The sequence below is a fragment of the Oreochromis niloticus genome, linkage group LG3 (genome assembly GCF_001858045.2).
Source record: "Oreochromis niloticus isolate F11D_XX linkage group LG3, O_niloticus_UMD_NMBU, whole genome shotgun sequence".
Lineage (NCBI taxonomy): Eukaryota > Metazoa > Chordata > Actinopteri > Cichliformes > Cichlidae > Oreochromis > Oreochromis niloticus.
This window is the reverse complement of record NC_031967.2, coordinates 17473439-17488087: the sequence shown is the minus strand read 5'-3', so window position 1 is coordinate 17488087 and position 14649 is coordinate 17473439. Positions and strand designations below refer to the sequence as shown.

General features: G+C 43.7%; 2 protein-coding genes across 4 annotated transcripts; one reads left to right on the top strand and one right to left on the bottom strand.

The window, feature by feature from the left end:
* Window positions 1-1338: 1338 nt before the first annotated feature.
* Window positions 1339-4065, top strand: sst5 (somatostatin 5). The gene is made up of 2 exons (XM_005464106.3): window positions 1339-3588; window positions 3709-4065. The coding sequence occupies exons 1-2, from the start codon at window positions 3466-3468 to the stop codon at window positions 3877-3879; spliced, it is 294 nt and encodes a 97-aa protein (XP_005464163.1). The 5' UTR covers window positions 1339-3465; the 3' UTR covers window positions 3880-4065.
* A 1247-nt stretch (window positions 4066-5312) lies between these two features.
* Window positions 5313-13747, bottom strand: trip6 (thyroid hormone receptor interactor 6). Of its 3 annotated transcripts, none has more exons than XM_003458873.5 (11): window positions 13505-13747; window positions 13103-13149; window positions 10993-11215; window positions 9985-10088; window positions 9775-9888; window positions 9065-9655; window positions 8766-8859; window positions 8488-8657; window positions 8209-8387; window positions 7975-8095; window positions 5313-7485 (listed from the first exon to the last, which is right to left on the bottom strand). In XM_003458873.5, the coding sequence occupies exons 3-11, from the start codon at window positions 11204-11206 to the stop codon at window positions 7354-7356; spliced, it is 1719 nt and encodes a 572-aa protein (XP_003458921.1). In that variant the 5' UTR covers window positions 11207-11215; window positions 13103-13149; window positions 13505-13747; the 3' UTR covers window positions 5313-7353. The 3 variants fall into 3 exon arrangements, with proteins under 3 accessions (XP_003458921.1, XP_005464161.1, XP_013122038.1); XM_005464104.4 differs by having other exon boundaries at window positions 8766-8862; window positions 13505-13746; XM_013266584.3 differs by lacking the exon at window positions 13505-13747 and adding an exon at window positions 13248-13405 and having other exon boundaries at window positions 8766-8862.
* Window positions 13748-14649: the final 902 nt, after the last annotated feature.

The window sequence follows — 14649 nt, the reverse complement described above, 5'->3', positions numbered from 1 at the left end:
TATGTCACGAATCTCTCTGACAGTCATTTAGGTTAAAACACCTGCTGTGGTAAGACTCTCAGTAAATATGACTCTAGGTAACGATGGATATTTGGCTCTAATGTCATACATGTCTAGATTTTTGTGAGCCACGTTAGTATTCACTGTGGTGTTGACCCAGGGTGAGTCAATGTTTTATAAATCGCCAAATCACAAAAACAGTCACCTCAAGATGCTTTATATTGTAAGGTAAAGACCCTACAATAATACAGAGAAATCCCAAAAAATCAGTGGAGCCCATTTAAACAAGCACTAGGCAAAAGTAGGAAGGAAAAACTCCCTTTTAACAGGAAGAAACCTCCAGCAGAACAAGTGGCAGCCATGTGCTGTGACCAGTTGGGGGTGAGAGGAAGGAGACGAGACAAAAGACACACTGTGGAAGAAAGCCAGAGATTAATAATATGTAATGATTAAATGCATAATGGTGTATAAACATATGGTGAGTGACAAAGAAGAACTCAGTGCATCATGGGAAGGCCCCAGCAGCCTAAAAATATCGTGGCGTAACTAAGGGAGGATTCAGGGTCACCTGATGAGAACAGGTCCAGATGTGACATTTGGGTCAGATGTCTCACAAAGGCATCCTTATTCATTATCTCAGACTTCTCTATTTAATCCCAGGCAGCACAGCTGGATGCCCGCTCTGACTCAACACCTTCCAGAAAATGTTACTTTAAGTCAAGTCCCGTCATGATTAGAGACTGAGTAATCAGACAGAGTCCCGTGGAGAGGACAGTCACAGAAAAGGTCACTCTCTTTTTACAAAATGAGATGTGAAAATGATTTTTTCTTCATTAGTTGGCACGGTGTTTGAGCACTCCTTGACTCCAGCTGGTTGCTGAGAAGTTCTTTAAGAAATGTGATGGCTTCTTTTAAATGGCAGGAACAGTGAATCAAGAGAACATGTCAGTCACAGTCAATAAAGCTGATTTGATAGTTGGTTCGCTGTGAATCAGTATTTAAGCATTTTTGTTAAACGTTTCTTAAAAGCATATCTTGACCAAGGTCTTGATGTTTTTCTGACTTCCTGTCCTGCTGAAAGAGTAGAAAACTGAATGAGCGCAGTATTTATACCTCCACGCAGGCGTCAGAATCGATCCAGCAGTACCAGAAATATTGCCTTTTGCATTTTTCACACTCCGCTTCCTTTTCAAAATCATTTGCCTACATTACCCACAATGCAACCACTGACTATTCTTTCAAAGAGTGAGGATGTCAAGCCTGAGATCGTCATAGCCCTGGGTCAGCTGGCCCAGTGTTTAGTGGTTTTCAGACTTTTTAGTTTTGTTTATTTAATTCTGTGAATTCCCAGGGTTGTGTTATGTTTACATGATTTCTTGTATTCATTCTCTTAGTGTATTTAATCGATGTTCGTGCCAGAATGACCAGCAAAACTTCACTGGCTGACTGGTGACAAATATTGGGTGAAGAATGGGACACCATCCCACAGCAGTGTGTGACCAAGCAGGTGGCCAGCAGGAGGAGGTGGTGCTGCTCAACCCACAAGTGGATTTTCATTACAAATGTGGCACCATTTAAGGTGGAATAAACAGGCTTTTCAACAGTGTAAGATTTATTGCCAAGAAGAACTGTTAGAACAAAGAAATAGTTAACCAGACACAAATTTCCTTAGTTTATTCATGAAATTAGGTAACCTATTATGAATCAATCACCAGTTTGCAACACGAGCTTCACATAAACATTACTCGACAGCATTTACATCCTCAGTGATTGTACTCCATCCGTCCTTCGAGCAAGCAAAGCAAAGCAGCCTAAATCATGACGCTCCCTCCGCCGTGCCTTTCCTCCTTCATTGTGGAGCATCATGGGGACTTTCCAACGTTGAACATTTCACTGTGTTTTTGCAGCACTGGTTTCCTCTGTGGCGTCCTTTCACTGACACCATCTTAATTCAGTCTTTTTCTGACAGTGGGTTAAAAAATGATGAGCAGCATTTGTTTAAACAAAGATCGAGATCTCAAACTGTGGGCGGATCCCTGCTGCTACTGAGAAGAGGAGGTGAAAAAATGAGTAAGCAGGATGGAAACTCAATCACAGAGGGCACGAAAGCATTTGAAGACACACAAAACAGAGGAGGAGTGCATTTCTTTTAGGGGCAACCCTGAAATTTCTCTTTGAGTTAGTCTTCAATGTTACTTAAATAGCAACTTTCTACTCAGTTGAGAGCTCAAAGCACTTTCTACTGTAAGTGCCATTCACCAGACACTCCAGTGGATGTGTCAGGCTCAGCATCTTCCCGATTTAACCCGCTCTACCACCCGACCCACCTGTCTAAGTCTTGAAATAACTTTTTGTGGCCTTTTCCAGCTTTGTGCGCCTCTATAATGTTGTGATTGCACTAAACGTCTGGACTTTCTACAACCTTCACATCTAATCTCCTTCACCGGACCACCTGACTCTGAGTAAGTTCTGTAGAAGTCATCTCAGAGGTTAATTTACTTTTTCCTGCCTGCACTGTGAAGGATCGCCCAGTATCTTCAGTTTAGACACAAAACCGTTTGAGTGTTATCAGTTTAGCCCGTTGTGTTTTGTTACTGTGATGTCAGTGACGACCGGGTCACATTTCATGAGTAATGGATGCAAATTCCCGCTGTTTGGAAACGCTTCTCTTGCAGCCGTAAATGCCGGCTAATCCCTTCCCAGACTAAAGGCGACAGCACGCAAACGAGGAAAACTCACTTTGTCTCCTTGTTGAACGAAGCACTTATGTTCTTATTTATGCGCAAAACAAAACACTTACATCAAGTGTTTTGCTTGCGAGTTGACATTTAGATGCAACTCCTTTCCTTTATTTCCCCATTGACTCAAAGTGACGATGGCGTGAAGGGTGGGGGAGTGTTGGACGGGTTAGCTGTGTCCAGGCAGCCTCGTTAACATTTGAGTCACACTGTGTTATTAGCAGCACTGAACGGTGTCCGGACCTCATGTTGCGCTCCAGATCCCTGCAAAGCTGCTGTGGTTAATTACAAGTGGCAGAAGTTACCTCAAAAATCACAGTTTTTTGGATTTAACGTATCTCATTTAAAGTTAATGCGGCATGAGTGCAGATCGGCCTGAAAACCACCTCTGTGACTGCCCAGTGATGACCTTATCCTGTCCGGTGACACGTCTGTTCACAGCCTCTGCCACACACACACACACACACCTCCTCACTGCCTCACAGCCAATCCTCTCCACCAATCACATCCTTTTGTTGGCTTGAGGATGAGGAGGATTTGAAGATGAAGGTGACTATTTATCAGCCCAGCTCATCATGATACCCTTCAGCTCCTGCACCTCCTACATCCCGATTGGTTAGGGTTTCTTATAGTTTGGGGACTTTTGCAGCACTGCACATCTCCAGCGTTGAAAGCAGAGTCAGGGAACGTAAGAGCGGAGTTGTTTTGTCTGCAGTTTGAGGCGGAGATGCTTCGCTCTCAGGTGCTTCTCGTGGCTCTGGGTTTGTCTGTGCTGCTGGTGCGGGTGAGCACGGCTCCATACAGCGACATGCTGACAGAAACACTGAGAGCAGACCTCACAAATGACAAGGTGAGTAAATACTGCATCAGGAGCTAAAATATATAAACAATTTTGTACTGGAGCAGGTGTTTGAACTTCCACGCAGTGCCTGAGGAACCCCCCACTCCCTCTATTTCTGTCCTCCTTTAGGATCTGACTCACTGGCTCTTGCTGAAGTTCATGGCTGAACTGATGGCGGCGAGAGGAGACGAGACGCGGCGAGGCAGGGAGGAGGTGACGAGGCGACACCTCTCTCTGTCCCAAAGAGAGCGCAAAGCAGGCTGTCGCAACTTCTTCTGGAAGACTTTCACCTCCTGTTAACAGCAGGAGTATCTTTTGTTTTTAAAAACGGATCAGCCAACGCATGTTTGCTTACTTTGTAGTAACCAGATTATTTACAGTAAGATAACAAATGTACAGATACTTTAAAAGTTGTAAAGACTAATAAGATTATATGTTTCATGACCGGCAGGTACAAACTTCTGAAATAAATTTTCTGATTTTAAATCCTGAATTCTCGCTTTTCTGTGAGGCTGGTACCGATGAGATATCCTGATTCTGTCTACATCAAACCCCAGCTTTCCTGGATCCTACATTTCCCACAATGCAAGTCGACATCATCTTTTGGTAATGTGTTTTTTTTTTCTTACTTTTGAACACAGTGCAGCAGACAGCATTAGAGGGAAATCGTTCACAGATAGATACAAGTTTTGTTTTGTTTTTAAAAGCCATTTAAAAACTTGAGTGACCGCCTCAGCTTGCAATGTAAAAAGCATTATATAAATCACAGATAACACTGATTAACCTGGGGAATATAACAAATACCCGGGCAGCACCGTGATGCATTAGTCTCCCCACAGGAAGAAAAAGATTCTGGGTCTGAAACCTGTGCAGAGACTTTCAGGGTAACATGTGATTTAAATACATGAATTTCACTGAACTGCACGTTAAATGTGCAGCCCTAGTTGTATATAGCTAGAAAAAAAAAAAAAACAACCACCAAAAAGGCACTGCCTGCACATGCAGAGCCCTGTGCAGTTGCATTAGGAGCAACGTGTAATACTACGATTATTTAGTTTTACCTGAAATGAAGACGTTTTAAATTTGACTTCCATATATGCAAAAGCACATAAATCCAGAGTAAAATCTCTATAATTTATTCAGCGACTGAAAATCTGCTGCAGCCGTCTCCTCAAATGCAAATGATAACCAAATCAGGTAACTCTGAAAATTCAAGTTCCTATTTGCTTGGAACAAATACACAAATTTTGTTGCCTGTGCCCACTTTTTAGTCCTCAGCCAAGTTTGTGAATGCGATAATTGGAGAATTAGGAGATGGGGGTGCTTCAAACTGATACCAAAGGTGCGTCTACTGGAAATTTCAGATGAGTCTGAATCTCTGTGACCTCAAACTCAAGGTCAAGGTCAAAGGTCAAGTTGTCTGAAAATTTTCTGAATGTGATAACTTGAGAAGTCACTGAGGCTGAGGTGTAGTACTGATGGTGTTTGTTAAAAAGCCAGAATCACCTCTTTGCTAATGTTTTAACCACTGAGCTCCAACTCAGCACTTTAAACTGAATCCACAACAAGGATCGTAATCTGCGACTGAAAAGGAGAGAAAACTCCAAGATCCGAGGAGCGTGACGCATGTTGGCGTGATTCAGTGTGTTGAGTGAATTGCGAGCACTGTGAAATGTTTAAAAAAAAGCAGATTAGCGCATCAGGAGATAAATGAAGAGATGGCGACGACTGGAGCGTTTTAAAGTGATCGTGTTGTGTCACCGAAACAAAAGCAGAATTCACAGAAACACAAAAACAAAAACAGTTTCAAATCAGGACAGTTATGGAGCTGAATGACATCCTTGAGGTAAGGCTTTCACATTTCTAGCCCTTTAAGTTAAACACGTACAAAATGCGGACGGAGAGACAAGAGGTTAAACACAATTATAACAAATACTGTAGCTCCAAAGGCTCAGAGTATGACTACTTTGCCTCCATAAGTGAAGACTTGTAATCGAAAACAAAAAAACTCCATTTAAGGGGGCTAAACAAAGTCATCACCTTAAAAGGAAGGTGAACCTATCATACCTTTCTTTACTTCTTTGTTTCCACTTACTGTGCTAAACTGTAGGTGATGTCATAGAGAAGGCTTAATCATAGGCACATAAGCCACCTGCTGGTCTAACCATTTGTTTGTGAGGGGCAGCCAATCAGAACAGAGCTGGTTTTAAAAGAAGGGGAGGAGCAAAAACAGCTCAGACAGAGAAAGTAACTTTTTGATTATTTCAGACTGAATCATGCAAAGCTGCTCAACTTGAGTTCAAAATTACAGCACAATAGGTCCCCTTTAAATTCACCACTCATTACCCCCTAACGGTGCCTTCACACCAAACAAGAAACACAAGTTTTGCTTCATATCGCTTGCGTGAATGTAGCCGCATTAAAAACCTGTGAATCAACAAGACGAGGAGGAGCAGAGTTTCATGAAAAACCACCAAGTCCTACGATATCGCTCCCTTTTCTGTGTGAAGCAAAGATCTCTGTAAGATTGTCCTGACTGTAGGCCGGACTGTGAGAGAACATGCAGTCACCAGGAGAGCGTGGCTTGATTTGCTTCTGCAGCACAGCGTGAAAGCTCAAATATTTTACCTCATTTAAGTCTTTTCACGCCGTCCGGTACAAATCCGCCTCATTTTGTAGACTCTGTTTGCAAGCGTGCTGAGCGAAACCTCTGCTTGGCGTCTGGTGTGAACGCACCGTCGCAACGATAGTCCATAAGTCATCTGCTCCTTTAAACAGATTATCACTTTGAAATGCTTTTTTCCTTTTTAACGTTTCCCCAAATGGCACATTAAACAAACTCTTTACAAGAGGCTTCGAGCTTTTGCACACCAGGATGCCTCGTAAGTGAGCCACACCCTGTTTTCCATTAGACAAAGTGAGTTTGACTTCATTGCACCGTCATTTTAAATGTAACATGTCAAGTATCAAACAAACAAGCATCAAACAAAGATTGTGTTTCGTAGACATTCACAAATAGCAAAAAAAAAAAAAGAGAGAAAAGAGTCCTATTACAAGTTATGAGTAAGCGACTAGTAACATGATGCCGTAATGCTGAGAAGCGTGACAAAGAACCCGTCCTAACAAATCTCGTTCTAAAGAAAAATAAGCTATTGGCTGTCAAACTGCTACACATTCTTTTCGTCTACATTTCCTGCTCTATCAGGCTACGCCACCGCACTGCACTACAGGCTACACGCGTTCCAAAACAACCCGCAGCAGATTCACTCAAACCCACCTGTTATGTACAGTCACAGTTGTTTTTGTGTGCTTTTAATATGCATTTCGATGTAAAACGCTGCCTACTCTCTAGCCTGGTTCATTCAAACCACAATCCTGATTATCACGTGTGTCCCTTATGTGGAAAAAAATCATTATTTTCAGATTGAAATCTGTAACATCCATGTGTGCTTTCATTGTCTTTGAAAGTGTTAAAAATAAAATAAAATGACATGTGCAAGGAATATGTGGGCAGTACCAGAGTGGATGATTGATAAAGTGGAGCCCAAGCTGCCTGCAGGTCAGGCCACTGTCGTACAAACGCTGAGCTAAACATTACAAACGATGTACCCAAATAGTAAAGGAAATGAAGCGGGAGAAGCCGAACACTAGTGAGGAGGAAATTAAAGTAACGATTTTCTACTGACACTGTGAGTGAACAAGCTGCTATCAATAATGCGCCGGCTGTCTGTGGATCTGTGAGGCCGGGAGCGAGGAGGTTCAGGTAGAGATTCGTTAGCAGTCGGTGGAGATTTTGGCCGAGAGGTCCTGGATGCGGCGTGCGCTGCAGCTCTTGCACAGGATGTGGCCGTCCAGCGGGTAACAGCCTCGACCGTCGCCTTCAGACGACAGCAGGAGACCACATTCCTGACGAAAAGAGGCACTTTGGTCACTTCAGATAAACGCTCACAAGGACCTCCTAGTTTTGTGTTTTGAACTCTTCGTCGACTATGCTGCACTTCACACTTTGATCAGCAAGTCCACATTTAAATACAAATTTAGATTCCCTAGATTACTGTGATTGATTTAAGTCAACACACTGAACTGTTTCCACCTAAACCTGCAGTTTAGAGATTAGAAACGCCGTGCTGATGTTTATTAACTACTTTATTCTCACAAGAGAGTTCATTGTGTTAATTATATGTAATGTTTAATGTAACCAGGCTTTCTTCTGCCTTGGAAAGGCGCAGGCATTGAGTCTGTTACTCTATTTCCCTGAAACTGATGCCTTTTCCTGTTATTTTTAAATATTTGCTAAACAAATATGCCTGTTATTCTCAGAAAAAAGAGAAACCCTAATTCATAAAGCTTTTCCTCGATATATGCCAAGAGATCTGCTTGATTGGGAAAGCTCACCTCACAAATGTAACAATTAACATGGAAGCTGCGGTCCAGGGCTACAATCCTGACGGTCTCCTCCTGCCCCGGCTCGGGCATGATGGGCTCCCCACACACCGAGCAGCGCGGCGCGTACTTCCTGTCAGAAACAACAAGCATCAAACCTCAAGTTAGTTTAAGCACTTCTGTCTCGGCCTCAGTGCAGAGTCGCAGCCTGCAAACATCGTTTAGCTCGCACAGTTCAGCGATTACCTGTGAAAGTCCTCTATGCAGTGTATCTGAGACGTGGCGTCCACTGTGAAGGGCACGCCGTCCAAACAGCAGTTACAAATGACACACGTGAAGCAGCGAGGGTGGTAGGCTTTCCCCATGGCTCGCAGGATGCGGTCCAGAATGGGTTTGGAGCACTTTGAGCAGCGCTCTAGTGTGCTCTTAAGAAAAACAGATGGAAATAAGAGCAGGCGTGAGAGTGGACCACTGAAAGACGAGGGAGAGCAAATCTCTCTGGTTTCAGGAAATACGAAAACATACGATGTAACAGCTCTCGCAGTAACTCTTCTTGTCGAGAGCGTAGAAGGGTTGCCCTCGCAGACGTGCGTGGCAGGTGATACACGTGAAACACTCCACGTGGAAAACCTGCTCCATGGCGATGCAGCCGCTGCCATCGCCGACCACGTTGTCGCCGCAGCGGGCGCAGCGACCTGAAGGTCGGCACGGAAACAGACAAGAAAAAAGGCATTAAGATGAGCTTTCCTCTTAAACTATTTTTAGATTTATTCCTGTGATGTGCCACTAGTAACAACTGGTACCAAAATAGTCCTCAGCAGGCGGGTGGTTCATATCATACACCAGCTTCTTGGTGAGCCGATCCAGCTCTTCCTCAGGCCTGGTCGTTGCTGCCCCCTGCTGGAGGAAAGAGGACACATAAATTAAACAAAGTTTATTTGATTTTTCAGAAAACCTGGACTACAAATCAATTTGTGTTTGTTGTATGAAAAAAATAGAAGTTTTATTTTATCTGAGTGTGTAAGACAAAGTCAGTTTTCCACAACTTCTCCATTTCCAAAGCTCACTTTTAAGTCTTAAAACGGCTTATTTGCGTTCCTACCTTGCTCGACTGATAACCTGGACCCTGTGCGGCTCCCGACCCACTCTGATTATTTTCCATCGCTCTCTTAGATACTGGAAGCTGGTTAACTCTTCCTCCAAACCCTGAGCCGTTCCCCTTATACCCCCCCTCAGAGTGCATCTCCTGAACCTGTGAGCCGGGATGTGGAGGGTACCAGCCCTGGGGAGCGGTTTGAGTCTGGGGCAGGGGTCGTGACACGTGCTGGCGAGGAGGAGGCGGAGTGTATGCCTGTTCAGCCTGCCTCCCCGTCTGAGAGTAGGTGACTGGCTGCGCTGTCTTGACCTGGACGCTGAACCTGGGCCCCGTAGGAGTGGACGCTGTGGTGTAGGAGGCTGGGACGGGCTGAGGGTAAGGTTTAGGGGTAGAAGTGGTGTAGTAGTCCTGCTGGTGGGAGGTGGAGTACTGAGGTGTCTGATGCTCATTGGGGTAGGGAGGTGCTGGGTGGTATTGGCTCTGGGGATGAGGGTTGTAGCTCATGGATGGGCGACCCTGAGGAGGGGCAGCGCTCTGGTGTGCAGGCTTGTAGTGATCCGCTGAGAGGTATTTGTTGTAAGGCACGTTGTCATAGAGCTGTGGGGAGGCAGAGAATTAATAAACAGGCAAATCAAGAGAGATATCAACATTATTCATTGTTTAATTGATCAATTAAGCACACGTAAATCATTTTGAGCTAATCAAGCTTGCCATACTTGAGTGCTGGAGTCCTGCGGGTGGCTGTCCAGATCAGCCAACATACTGGTGAGGGAGTCAATTTCGGCATCGATTTTGGAGTGATAGTTTGCTGGCTTCTCTGGGCCACGATGCTAACACCAGAACAGCATAAGAAACATGTCAGCTGGTTCTGAAACCCTTCAAATCTTTAGTTTCTTGTAAGAAAAGCTACTGATATGTCCACTCACCATCATCTCATAGCTGTCCATGTGAGGGCTCCAACTGCGGTCTTCTTTAGGACCGTGCGGAGAAGGGTAATAGTGATCACCAGATGAATGATGCATGGGTCCACCTAATGTTTTAGAGAACAGATATTGGAAATTAATCCAAAACCGTCTTTGACAACAATTTTTTTTAAAGCACAACAACACAAAGCAGATCTTCACTAAAAAGATTCGCTCTGACATTCATGCAATGCATTGCTGGTTTCTTAAACACTCGTTCTACCCACATTAACCACGAGAGATCTTTCAGTCATGATTCTAATATGAGTAAGAAACGCTACAGTCCTGAATCTGTTTCCAATTAAACAAAAAACAAAGAAGTGAAGCGTCAGCATTCCAGCATAGCCACATCAGATTTGTTTCTATCAGACTTTTAGTCACTTACTTCTAAATATTCTCATTGTTTTACCCCTGACATACACCAGTGTTTCAGGAGTGTCCCCAAAGTGGATCTCTGATCTGTGTCACTTACAAATACCACTTCCTTTTTTACAGGGAGGAGTCACCTCAAGGCACTTCATTCTTTAAGGTAGAGACCCTACAATGTTAGAGGCAAAACCCCAACAATGAAACCCCTAATGAGCAAGCAACCGTTGACCTTTGGAAGGGAAAAACTCCCTTTTAACAGGAAGAAACCTCCATCAGAACCAGGCTCAGGGAGGGACAGCCATCAAATTTAAAAAGCAAGCTTTTGACATTTAATACTAAAAAGAGTTCGGCAAACACAGACTTTATTTGTGAATCTCAGACTGCTAGAGGCTTCCTAAATATAACTGCTACAGGAAGGGATCATTATTCAGCCTAACATCTTCACATCAGTAGCAGAGGATGGATATCATGCAGTTTATAGTGTTTTATGATTTTACAGCTCCTTTCTTTTGGTTGTAACATAAAAACATCAGTGAGTTGAGTTTCAGATGCTCACAGCGATGTTTTCAGGACGATACAGCGTGTGCGGAGTAGCCTTCTTACCTGTGGGCCCAGTTGCCATGTACCTGTTGGCCATCCCTCCTCCTCCTCCTCCTCCTCCATTCTGATCGTGAGAACCATATTTTGGTCTGAAATCGGGCGTGCCCTTCTTCATAGGGGCTCGATAGATTGCTCCACCAGCAGAGTGGGACATCTGGGGGGCGGCTCGCTCTGGGCTGTCCAGAGTCCTCGGTGGCAGCCAGGTGGGACCGGACATGGCAGGTGTCTGAGGTGATGCAAACATTTATGTCACATTTTTCTGTACATAAAAGTTCATTAATACAATATAACTGATACATGCTTTTAATCTGTAACAATAATTAGAAAATTGACTTTAACCTCCTGATATATTTTTTATGCTTTTAGGCTTAATTTGTGTATTTGAGCTCAGCTGTGGCCGTTTTGCGCATTTATGCCGGAGGTAACCAATGGAAACTAAGGGATGCTTCAGACTTTGTTTCCTATGGCAACGGGCACACACGGATTGAACAATGGGCTTCTGGTTGAAGAGCAGGAAGAGAGAAGCTGGACTGCAGGGCTCGGGAATTTCCAGCAGGATCGCACACGCCTGAAAACATGTGCGAGTGTGTTTTTGTGCGTTTCACGACACAAACGGTGACGGAAAAGATCACCAGCACACCCGTTCACACACACAGATGTACAGTGACATAAACAGGTGCAAATCTGCAGCTACCCCTCGTCTGTTTATCCGCCACAATAGTTATTGTCTTTTCATGTTTACACACCAGTATCATTTATTTCCAAATGAAGCCGGGACAAAAACGTGGCAGGAAATGTTGTACCGTGATATGTATCTGTATACACATAAACACCTGGCTCATAACAATATACTATGTATTCTCAGGACAAGCTCACAGCTGAGCTGAAAAAGTGCTGACTTGCACGTGAGGGGCGTAAAGCTGCTCCTGTTACATAAGGAAAAAAACATCGGACATGTTTTACTGTTATCGGTATTGTGTATTTTTGAGCAAATATGACTGTAATAACACTGAGGTCAGACAGATTTCAGGCCATCACTTTGGTGTGTGCGCTGTCATCATTTTACAGAATACAAATATAGCTGACTCATCAAACTCCACAGACAACATAAACCAAGAGCCAGCACATATGAATGCAAGCTATAGACACAAAGCTAAAATGGACTGAGAGGCACAGAGTCTCTACGTACTGTCAGAGTGGAGAAATTAATAGCCCACTCAGACTGATTGTATGTGGGTCGTGTGGCCATCATAAGAGGATTATACTGACGGATGAGAAGATGAGGTAGTCACACAGAAAAACAATTCCCAAACACTAGATTTAAGCTTTTTTCCCCTCCCTTTCACCTTCATTAATTAAGATTTGGAGTCATTTATCAATAAACCACACAATGTCAGGATGGACTTTATATGATAATACACACTGACCACGTGGAAGAAAGAGTGACCCAACACCTCCACTGACGACCCGTTTTAACACCCCCTGTCTGAATCCGGATGAGCACACACTCAAATCCCAGGATCCAGAACAGGAAATTAATCTCATCTGTTATATCACTCTGAGTTTAGACCCTCGTTACCTCTTGATGTGGAGTGAAACACAAAGCTAAGTGTGTGAGCTGAGCTGGACTGTACGGGAGGCGCAGCAACCCGTGAAATGTCAAAGTTGATGCTGACTGCAGCAAGAAGCGTGAAGGAAACGGGAACAGAGGCACAGGACATCCGGGATTTTTGGAAAATCGAAATGAAAAGCACTGGAAGCACTTCAGTAACACACAATATTAAAAGAATAACAGACTAAATTATAGAAAAGACAGCTTATTTGTATATTCAGCTTTTATTCCCAGTCTAATTTTAATCACAGGTCGTTATTTTGTAACATTTACGCTTTTATTCTGAAGCTCGCTGCTCTGTTTGCGTTAACTCATCTGACACAGTGTCGCCTGAAAAGGTGGCGATCTGTGCTGCTTAAACGGAGTAAGAGGAAGACAAAATGACTGAAGTCATACCGGGAAACATTTTTTTTATATATATATATATGTATATATTTTATTTTTTAAAAACACAACCCATACCGTGCTATATAACACGAACAGCATCAGATCGTCTCCTACCTTTCACAGTACCGTTACAGAGAGCCTCCTCTCTCCCTCGTTGTCATCTAAAAATCCAGAAACACAGCAGGTTAGTGAGGAAACAAGCAGGCACATCACAGACACACGAGCGACATGTTTGTTCTGCTTTTTTGCCCTCACTAACATTTTTCTTTTCTCGTGAAAGACAAACTGCTTAGCTGCTCGTTCAAACCTGTCCTCCGTACCCCACACATGTAAAAACACACACCATTTTAAGTGCTCCAAACCGGGGCTAACCGGCCGTGATTAACTTTAGTAACAGCCTTGTTTACTTGTTTGCTAGCCTGTTTTGAACTCGAGCAAAGCTCGTGCCTCTCCCTCGGGCTAACTTCAGCCGAACAGGAAACAAAGCAGCCAGCCAAAACGCACCACGACACATACCGTGTGAAATGAGCCACACCAACACGACCTACGCCTCCATCCAAACGCTCCCAGGCCGGGGAAAGTTGTCCCGGAGAAACTTTCTTTCTGCTTCGACGTCGCTAACCTACTTTATCCCGGATCCAGAGGCCTTTAGCAGCAGCAGCGGCGGCCGCAGATCCTCACTGCATTCCCACCGTGTGACGTCGTTGCTGCGCGCGTGTACGTGCGCGCGCACGGAGACGTGGGGGGTCCGTCACATCTACAGGCTGCCCCCCCCCCCGCTCCAACTCCAACATAACATAGATACCAGACTGCTGAGTTTTAACAGAATAACCCCACATGTGTAATTACACCAGTATATAGATTCTATTAAGTCTGAGACCGCCGCTGAGCTCTGCTTCCCTTTGGACTTCATACAGTATCATACAAGGTGGGAAAGTCATGTGTTTCAGCACCCGAAACATTACCACCAGCTATAACAGGCCAGCTTTAGTAAAACAGAGAAGCTCAGTGGATTACAATAACATAATATGACCAGAACTCCCCAAAAAGGTGACTATGGTAAAAAATTATACAAATGAAAATGTCTTGAGGCATGCTCAATCATCCAGCTAAAGAAAACCAGAAAGTTGGGGAAAGTGGGTTCAAAAATGGCACAATTAAGCAGATATTGTATTATCATTTAGGGTAGTTTTTCCTGTGCACAACAAAGTTTCTTTGTCCCTCATAAACATGAAACAAGCACTTTGAGTAGAATTGAGACAAATTATATAAAATTAGAGGTTTATTAGATCATATAATTAGCCATTAAGGAAAACATGCTTCTTATATTGTTATAAATTGAATGTTTACCAATCAAAGTTCATCTGACCAGATTCCATTCCATTTTAAATTTTAATTCTGTACTTATGTGACAGTTAGTTAAAGTCAGAATTTGGAGCTTTCAGTGCATCTACCCATTTCATACCCATCTTTTTTCTCTTGCTTTTATGGTTTAATAACAGCGCTTGTGCTGACAGGTTTGGGCAAAACCTGATACCCGATGTTGTTATCTCAACATGATCGTGTGTGTGGACCACAGACCATGACGTTCAGCACTCATTTGCCTTTGTGTTGCGTGTGGGCTCGTTATCGTGCTGCAGCACGAGAACTGTCAACATAGA

Coding starts and splice junctions, on each gene's coding strand:
- sst5 (XM_005464106.3), top strand. CDS start 3,466: ATGCTTCGCTCTCAGGTGCTTCTCGTGGCTCTGGGTTTGTCTGTGCTG. Junction 3,589..3,708: donor CAGACCTCACAAATGACAAG/GTGAGTAAATAC, acceptor GTCCTCCTTTAG/GATCTGACTCACTGGCTCTT.
- trip6 (XM_005464104.4), bottom strand. CDS start 11,206: ATGTCCGGTCCCACCTGGCTGCCACCGAGGACTCTGGACAGCCCAGAG. Junction 9,889..9,984: donor TGGACAGCTATGAGATGATG/GTGAGTGGACAT, acceptor TTCTGGTGTTAG/CATCGTGGCCCAGAGAAGCC. Junction 7,486..7,974: donor TTAATTGTTACATTTGTGAG/GTGAGCTTTCCC, acceptor TCTTTTCGTCAG/GAATGTGGTCTCCTGCTGTC.